Source organism: Vanacampus margaritifer, chromosome 1 (assembly GCF_051991255.1).
Source record: "Vanacampus margaritifer isolate UIUO_Vmar chromosome 1, RoL_Vmar_1.0, whole genome shotgun sequence".
In the NCBI taxonomy this organism is placed as follows: Eukaryota; Metazoa; Chordata; class Actinopteri; order Syngnathiformes; family Syngnathidae; genus Vanacampus; species Vanacampus margaritifer.
This window is the reverse complement of record NC_135432.1, coordinates 9,158,613-9,167,749: the sequence shown is the minus strand read 5'-3', so window position 1 is coordinate 9,167,749 and position 9,137 is coordinate 9,158,613. Positions and strand designations below refer to the sequence as shown.

General features: G+C 40.4%; 1 protein-coding gene across 2 annotated transcripts; it reads right to left on the bottom strand.

Annotated features, from left to right (window-relative positions):
• Positions 1 to 1,595: 1,595 nt before the first annotated feature.
• Positions 1,596 to 8,684, bottom strand: ttpal (tocopherol (alpha) transfer protein-like). Of its 2 annotated transcripts, none has more exons than XM_077552994.1 (7): positions 8,553 to 8,684; positions 8,350 to 8,451; positions 8,051 to 8,259; positions 7,423 to 7,666; positions 4,372 to 4,565; positions 3,849 to 3,959; positions 1,596 to 3,206 (listed from the first exon to the last, which is right to left on the bottom strand). In XM_077552994.1, exons 3-7 carry the CDS (start codon positions 8,240 to 8,242, stop codon positions 2,928 to 2,930), a joined length of 1,020 nt encoding a protein of 339 aa, XP_077409120.1. In that variant the 5' UTR covers positions 8,243 to 8,259; positions 8,350 to 8,451; positions 8,553 to 8,684; the 3' UTR covers positions 1,596 to 2,927. The 2 variants fall into 2 exon arrangements, with proteins under 2 accessions (XP_077409120.1, XP_077409111.1); XM_077552985.1 differs by having other exon boundaries at positions 8,369 to 8,451.
• Between the last annotated feature and the right edge of the window lie 453 nt (positions 8,685 to 9,137).

The window sequence follows — 9,137 nt, the reverse complement described above, 5'->3', positions numbered from 1 at the left end:
ATTAACGAGAATGCTGTGTTTAGACTAGTGAGCGCACATAGAACATATTGTATTGTAAAGAATAGTTTTGGGTTTAGGTTTGAGCACTATAGGCAACGGCAAAAATGTTTCCTGTACAAAGGTGACAGACTGATACAGTATCGGACATCACCCGTGTGCCTGCCAATAACTACACAATAAAAAATGGAACAAAAAGTGAAAAGTAAAATTAATGGAAAAAAATAACTAACTGTTAAGATGGTCCATTTTTTACTATCTGTGCATTTTTTGCACAGAAAAAAAAAAAAATTGGCATTCATTTTCAATATCAATACATTTTGGAGGAATCTGTAAATAATTGCTTTTTCATGGTAAAAATCGATAATTGCACACAAAGACTGAAAAGTCAATTTTCCATAAAACACTATAAAGTTGTAGCATCATGACAATGGAAGCAAACTGCAGAAAAGATTGCACTGCTCGTCTCCTCCACTTTCTAAACACTTTCGTCTCTGCAACACCAAAGCACGAGGCTTTTTGTTAAATGTCAAGTAAAGCTCAAGCTGTGAGATTACATCATATTTTTTCTTTTCATTCTAAATGAATGAAAAGGTTCCATCCAGAGGAACCCACCAACATTCAACCAGAATCTTGCGGCCACATTTTAGACAGAGTCGAGACAACTGGTCACTGAAAAAAATACCCATCATAGAACAGAGTGTGTTGAGATGAAATGCCGTCAAATCCATACAAGCGAGGCCACACAGAAGGAGCATGAAAGAAGCGAGTCCCGTGTTAATGTTTCTGTGGCAACCGACCAAAAGAGACCTGCGGGCTCACATGCTCGCTCTATTTTCATCCAGACACTGATGAACATGTTTCGTCCATTCATTACGCACTTGCCACATTCCCAGCGCATTTTAAGAGCAATCGTAAGAACACAGCTATAGGTTGGAACTCAAGGCAAACATTTCTTTGGAAAAATACAGTCTACGAGCCTCCACTGGTGTAAACATGGATTTCGGATCAGTACTGCGTTTTCGGAATAAGAATGGACTATTTTAACTATTTGCTTTCATCTTAGCAGGGTGCCATTTGGTCTCGTACCTCCCCCTGCTGTCGACTGAAATTGACATCAAAGTTCCCTGGGGCTCATATTATGAACGTCATGTGATCAAACAGAAAACAGGTGAGTCATGATATTCGCAATGCGAGCCCGAGGGAACTTTGGTGTTAATTCCAATGGGCAGCAGAGGGCGGTAGAATGTCAAAATGGCTGCCCGCTGAGATTGACGTGAATTGATGGATTCATCAGATTATTTCTTAATCAACACAATATACAAGAGAATACTGCATTTATACTACTGGGGAACCACAGAACATGAGTGCAAAGAAAAATGTTGCCTTGAGTTCACCTTTCAGACACGTGTAAAAAAAAAAAAAAAAAAAAAAAAAAAAATGCTGTGTTCTTCCTTTGCTATCATCTTGAGAAACACACATCACATTATCAGTGGATGGACTTTAAAAGAAAAATTGATTATGGTAATGCATGAGAGCCGTTTGACCAATTCCGATCCCATTCACACACTTGTACAACAACAAAAAACCCGCACAAGCAGACTTCATCATTTGACTTTACTGTTATATTCTGCTAGGCAATCACTGACAGCAACAGACATGCACAAAATATAAGAGGCAAGCTTTGTTCAAGTAAACAATAAGAAGCAGACGCAGCATTATGGCACCGAGATTTGGCAAAGTTGCAACTGAATGTTCAGTCGCTGCATGGGTCCATTTGACTTGTGTGGTCACCGAGGGCCTTAAAATGACAAAGGTCAAAATGGTTCTAAGAGGAAAAATAAAATCCAATATACAGCATATGACACATATGCTGTCGCTCTCTTTCTCTCTGTGGTCCAGTACCAAATGGTTGGGAGAACCCAACACAACTGTAGCTTTGGTTAGTAGAAATGTATGCTGCTATTGCTTTAAGGCAATATATGAGCCGTTTACATTTGACACCAATATAATACCAAACACTTCATTCATCGCTTGGAAATACTTTGCTCATTTTTAAATTCAAATGTCCTACTTTTATTTTTAACCCTGGAGAACCCAAGAACCCTTTTCTTCTTTGGAAAATTATGAATTATACATTAAATGTATTAAATAAAATATATATATAAAACATACTCCTAGGCATTCTGCAACATGATATGAAATAGATTAACAAAAAAAAACCACAATTTTACCATCTGATGGTTTGCTGAGAAGATGGTTTTGTTTGGATTGATTTCCAGCTCAACAAAACAGCATGTTGCCAGCCATCTTGTCACCACCACCCTGGCTCATGTAAGTGCAATATTCATCCACTAGATGGCCCCATGCAGGGGTCAGAAGTGGCACTCTGGACTTTTGAAGTTACATTTGTAAAAAAATAAAATAAAATAAAAAGGTCTTTGTTATTTGAGTAGCAGAATTTATAGGGGCCAAATTTGACCCCGTGGGTTCTCCAGGGTTTTAATATAAAATAACAGCCGTAGATGATGCAACAAGGCTTGAATGAATCCTTCACACTAATCTTTTTTTCCCTTCTTTTTACAGCTTCATTGTGGGAGTCTAAGACTTAAGACAAACAGAGCACTGTTTATGCTGCAACATGGAGAAACAGCCATAATAATAAAAAAAAAAAGAAAGAGCTGTCATCATTTACGGCAAATAATTTTTGGGTCACACTCGCGTCACACGCCGCCTGCAGCTGGTGACGGACTGAATGCACCGAGTGCCAACTACCCAACACTGACCATCCCACTCCAAATTAGCTGAGACAGGCTTCAGCTCACCGGCGAGGAAACACAAACTGGATGATTAGTAGAAAGAAAATGTCATATTAGCAACTTGCACCCGCTAATGGTCATTGCGTCGTAAGGGAGAACGTCCGGTGTTTGTCAGTAACACGAATAAAGTTGCGAGCGCAGCCCCCTGAAAGCGTCGTCATCCTGCCTGCCGGCTTCGTGACCTGGGAACAGCGTGGACTCGGGCGGCACGGCGTCCTCCAGTGGATCGGGCTGGCAGAACTCCACTATGAAGTCCTCCTCGGAGTCCAACAGCAGTCTGGACCACGCGCGCATGTCCAGATGCGCGGCCGTGCCGCCATATTCCTCAGGCAGGACCGAGCGCGGAATATTCCGGTGCAGGGAGTGCAGGTTTGAGCTGTGGAGCAAGTACTGCAACAAGAAAAACAGAGAAATTCTTATTTATCTCGTTTGAAATCGCCCCATTGAAAAAAAAATAAAACGGTTTATAAGACAGAAAAAACAATTCTTCATTCATTATTTTGTTGTATTTGTATTCATGTAATAAAACCCGTGCTTCAAATCCCTGGGATAAAACTGCTCCACAAAATTTGAAGGTTGCTCCTCAAATAATGAAATTGATTAGCAAAACTGCTAAAGAAAATACAAATATTTTGAACCTTGCTAACTAATCATTTCCCAACATTACAAGAATGTCATGGGGATGGAAGCATACGGTGTTCCTTCACTTTTCACTGGTGATATGTTCCAAGCACCGCTCACAACAGGTGAATTTCTGAAAAGTAGAGGTTGACATTTTTTTAATTATTTTATTTTAGGGGCGGAGCGGGGGGCTGTACACTTCTATTGAGCAATTACGTAAACATATGCTCTTCAGACCAATTAGGAGACATTGAATAATTTCCAGTGGCACAAAACATGAGCTCTCAAAGCACAGTGGCTGGGAATCATGAAACGTGATTTTTAGAAACTACTACTTTCATTTTCCCTCAAATAATCCTTTGTTAGGAGTTCCAATATCTGATGTGAAAGCACTCAAAAGAGACTAGTTACCCTCTCTGCCATCTTCTCCTTCAGGAACGGCTTAATGACCGCAAAGATGCCTTTGAAAATTCGAGGCTCGTTAATGATGTTAACGGCCTTGATTCGGATTGGGAAGCCGTCCTGTAAATGAAAACAAACTCTTTTCAGCCGATCTGGATTTGTTTGCAAATATAAATAACAAAGTGATGCGACAACAAAAGATGAAAAATGACTTAACCCTCAACAAAAATAAAAATGCAGTATTTCCGGGTTTTTTTGCTCCCATTTTTCATGATCTGACCTCAAAGATGGAAGACTTTTTCCCATGTTCACAAAAGGCATTCGTCTCATATGGTTCACAAATCTGTCTGAATTTACATTAGAGACTAGAGAGCACTTCTCTTAACAGGTTGGGCATATCCAGATGCTGATTATTGTACAGGTGCCCAATTTTTTAGTTGAGCTCATGAAAAACGGAAGCAAAAACAAAAGTGTTGTGCTAATATTTTCAGTGATGATAGTATTTAAAAAAAAAACTAAAAAACGTTCTTACCTGAAGGATGCTCACGACCTTTTTGGCGAGGAAAGGGCCTGGATTAGAAGCCTGTGACATACCGACGCCGGTATAATCGGCTAAAATAACGATCCCATTGACTTGCGTCTCCTCTGGCTGGATCAGCTTCTCCAGCGTCAGATACATGGCCCTCACATTGTCAACAAACGGGTAATCGTTCGCTTTCCACTTTCCTGAATAACACACGCAACACAAATAGTAGAAACCTCCCTTGTCTTTACTTTAGGAACTATAAAGCATACAACAGCAGTAAAACATTCATCCCAAATGGCCAATTATGGAATTTCTATGACTAGAGATATGCAGCATAGTTTTGAAATTTGCATGAATCACCTGAAAATTGGCAAAGTTGCGTTGTTAGTCTATGATAGTAAGTTTCACATTATCTTGGTTAAAAGGACCACATTTGATAGACTTTAGCATCTCTTTCAATTTTTTCTGTAAATTAACTGCAGATGATCAGCTTTATTGCAATCCTTTCACTGATGTTGTGGTGTGGCTAATGGAATGTTTTGTTTTTTTTTCAATGAAGAAATCAATAAAAATAAGACTATGATTTTTTTTTCTTCCTGGATTACTGTTTGCATTTGCTTATGTTTATTGGAACCTTACTGCTGTTATTTATTTAAAAACACAGTTTTGTTTTTTCGCCCCTTTCTGAAATATTCTAACATGCCACAAGATGGCACCAAATGCCTATTGGTTAGTGGTCCTTAGGCAAAATGGCGTTAAAATCCAAGAGGACTACTTTTCTATTAGACAGGACAGTGGCGCCATCTTGTAGCGTCTTGGTAACAATCAACAAAGTTGAAGTGATATGTTGACTGAGAGACAAGCTTTTTATGTCAGGGAGTTTATCTTAGGAGGTGGAAGAGGGTACAAGAGTCATTACTTTCTCAAAATCAAAACATTTGTAAGGGTCATGTGGTAAGATGAGCCTGAATTTATATTCAAGATATTATATATTTTCTTTCAAGTATTATTATGGTTTACTAAATGAATGTTCAGTTCTAAACCTTAGAGCAGGGCACCAATTCCTCAACACGTCTTTTCACTATTTGTGGCAGGGTTCCGTCTCCCTCTTATTTTGTATGCCCACGTTTGTGTACAGTTCACTGTTAGATGACTTTGTACATTTTTGTCCCAGTTTTCATGCCGAATATTGTGACTTGCCCCTTAATTTTGCCGCAAACAATGCGCCATGCCAAGCCTTCATCATCATTCAGTCGGCTTTTATTTCTCATTGAGTGAGAGTCATGCCGTGCGTTCATCAGTTTTTTTGTGCATGTTTATTGAGCGTGGCTGCTAAATAAGCCACCATGGGGCCAAAGAAAGTTCCAAGTGCCAGCTCTTTGATAAAGACAGCAAGAAACAGAATTTAAGAAAGAACTTGAGGCCAAATAAGAAACGGGCATGCGTGTGGCTCATCTCGACAGGATTTATGGAAAGTCTTTATCAATGATTTTTTTGGGGGCGCGACAGGTGTCCAGTGACTCTTAAGATGGTCATAGAGCCAGTAAAAGACAAAAGGTGGTAACCACCAATAGAGGGGATTCCCCTTCCAAAAAATAAGATCTCCTTTCTCTCAAATCCACATCATCTTTCACTACCAAGAAAAGTTATGTTCAATGTCTATTTATTTCATCACTCATTTAGATTCATTTGACATTGTTTTCTGTGCGCAAAACTATAGTTGTTCTTAAAATGTATGGTTAGTTAATAGTTAGTGTCTGGCACAAAATAAGTTACATGATTCCAATCCTTATGGGAAACCCTGCTTCACTTTTCATGCAATGTGGTTGTCAGACATTGAACAAATTCATCAGAAAAACTGAGGCTCCACTGAACAAATCTGTTCTTGAAATGTTATAGATGTAATGGGCAAATTGTGCACATTTCAGATACACCTAAATATTCACTGTCATTTTGACTGGAGGCGGAAGAGACATTCAATTGATATTGTGCTTATTGTGTTTGCGATATGCAATGATGTCATGGACACTGCACTTCATTAAATGAACAAGGGTTTGTAATGATCACATAAGCGAAGTGCGCATCTCGGCAGCGCGGTGCATTAAGGGTAGGCCGGCTGGTGGCCTGCTTACCAACTTGTCATTGAAAACGTATGGAGTCTAACGAGGAAAGCGCTGATTTGGACCATTTCAACCGCTGGAAAGTCAATGTTTTTTTTATTGAATCTATTTTAAACATGAATAGTGTGTCGTTACTGACGACCCTCTGCCGGGACACGACAGTTAAGCCTATTTAAGTGCTTATTATTTGACAGAATGTGTGCACTTTACCGGGAGTTGGACCGAGGACACAACACCGGGACGCGATCAAGAGACGGGTAGAGCTTTCTTCACTGAAGGTTAAAGCAGGTTCTTAAATGACTGTCACTCCATTACGTACGTCCGCTAGCAAGCTTTGTGATGCTTCCGTCTGTTCCCTTGCTTTCAGGATATTGACAAAATAAATGTCTTTAAAAAAATACTAATAATTTTTTTGCCTCTTATACGTCCGTTTGGATCTTTCTTTTCTGTCTGGAAATTGGGAAGAGTGAACAGAGGTTTACAAACGTACACTTCCGTCTTCTCTAGCTTTGCAATGGTGTTTTTTTGCCGATAAACTCCATTAGGACAGTTAAAAATGGCACCAAGTGAACCTGTCGTTTTGTCACTTAAGGCTGTAAGTCGTTTAAACAATGTTTGCAAGCTTTAAGGTGTGCAGTTACGCAAACACTTTCAACGCTCGCCATTCAAATGACGGCTTTGTTTGGTAGTTTGTTTGTTTGATTTTCACGCATGCGCAAACTTAATGCGCACTTTGCTTATTGTGAACATCATTATCTTTGCAAAGGCCAAATGTACTGTAACCTCATGTGGCAGCTAGTGAAGGTACAGAACTGTTTAAATCCCAATCATCACCTCAATGGTGGTTGACAAAGATGAATGAATACATTTTGTTGCAATTGCACCTGTTTAAGTTATCAAAACAATTAGAGAGTTCCCTCTTAATGCAGATACCAACCTGGCCGGAGACAGAGGATGTACCTTCCATTCGGGTCCGGTTGAGGCAGGACTGTGAGAAAGCCCAAGTCCAGCACATGCTTCACCGTAGACGGCTTCAAGTCATGGAAGACCTCGGGCCAAGCTTTCCGTCCTGCGTGGTAATTTAGCAACAGCTGCAGGGCTCGGTCGTAGTCGAACTTCCTGGCCCGCAAGAAGCGCAGGAGGAAGGAGTCGTCGAGCCTTGTCCTGAGATTTGGCTGCTCCTGCGTATTCCAAGCAGAAACCCCCCCCAAAATGAATTTAAAAAAATAAATTTTAAGGGCCTATACCAGGGGTGGGCACACTCGTTCCTCGAGGGCCAGAGTCCTGCAGGTTTTGGATGTTTCCCTTCTCCAACACAGGTGATATATGATCAGCTCATCAGCAAGCTCTGCATAAGCTTGGTAACGATCCTGTTGGCCCTTGAGGACCGAGTTTGCCCACCACTGGCCTATACCCTAACCCACTTTTTGTTTGACCTGCAGTGAATTGTGAAAATCTACCTGTAATTTAGTCTTCAATAAATCTAAAATGCATATTTTCTGCAGGTACTCCGACACATGCAAACTCAACACCGGATCGCCAGAAATATTGAAAGAAGTGAATACCTTTAGTATCATATCTCGTAGAGCTTGCACATCACGCAGACGCCATTCTGGTTTCTCCTGAAGCTCCTCCCGTGCCTTGGCCACCAGCTCAGGGCTCAGGGTGCAGGTGTAAATCGGTGGTGGTGGTCCAGGGAACCAGCTGCGTTCTAACGGGCTGACTGGAACGGACTTGAGAGCAGTAGACTCTGCCATGGACTGACTTTATGAAGCTGTTAAATTGGAAAGCAACGTAAGGTCACACAGCAGTTTCAAAACAATTGCTGTAAAAAATACAAAACAAACTGGAAATCCAAACAGACCACATAAGATCTTGCTCACGTTCGTTCAAAGAAGAACAGGTCAGTGCAGGTTCAAAACATCACTAGTCACCCACTGCATAGTTCATTTGATTTAGAATGACCCTGGAAATAAAGACAATGCGACATGCTCAAGTCAGACTAAACGGATGAACATAAATTTTAAAGTATGATTCGTATGGGACTCTTGGAAGTTAAATACTCACCTTCAATATTCGCCACGACGACCGCAAAAGTGACAAAAAATCACAACCGAGCTTTCGGCTACAAACACACAATTAATTATTTCCGGGTAGAAAAATCACGAGCTCCCATTGGCCAATTTGCGTCACGTGAGCCACTATACGGAAGTGATTTGTTTTGCCGCATTTGACGCGGACTTTTAGCGCCAGCGTTGAAAAAACAACAAAAAACCCACATATCTGTCATTTCAATTTACAAAGTACAAACAACAACAACAACATTTTGACCCACTCAAAGTTATAAAAATGTTTCCCTTCTTTTGAAAAGCCTAAATTAGGGCTTTCCCCCAAAGTACACGAGAGCGCTACTGTTTTTCTGTCATGGTAAGTGCAGTTTTGTTTTGTGTGTTTGTGCTCTGTGCATGTATTACATTACGTTTATTTATTTATTTGGCCTTGAAAAGATTGCGTGACGAGGGCAATTTTTCAACGAGCAGCTTCAGACTGTAGATGGCAGAATTTGCCTTGGTCCGGACTGGAGTATAGGCTGAAATGTATGTGGTAGATACCTTTTCTATTTTACTTTTTTTTTTGTACAGTGATTTTTAT

Bases quoted from the DNA above. Each gene is read 5' to 3' on its own strand.
- ttpal (XM_077552994.1), bottom strand. From the start codon at position 8,242: ATGGCAGAGTCTACTGCTCTCAAGTCCGTTCCAGTCAGCCCGTTAGAA. The intron at 7,667-8,050 runs GTATTCACTTCT...TGGAATACGCAG, and splicing joins TACGAGATATGATACTAAAG to GAGCAGCCAAATCTCAGGAC. The intron at 3,207-3,848 runs GTAACTAGTCTC...TTCTTGTTGCAG, and splicing joins AGGAGAAGATGGCAGAGAGG to TACTTGCTCCACAGCTCAAA.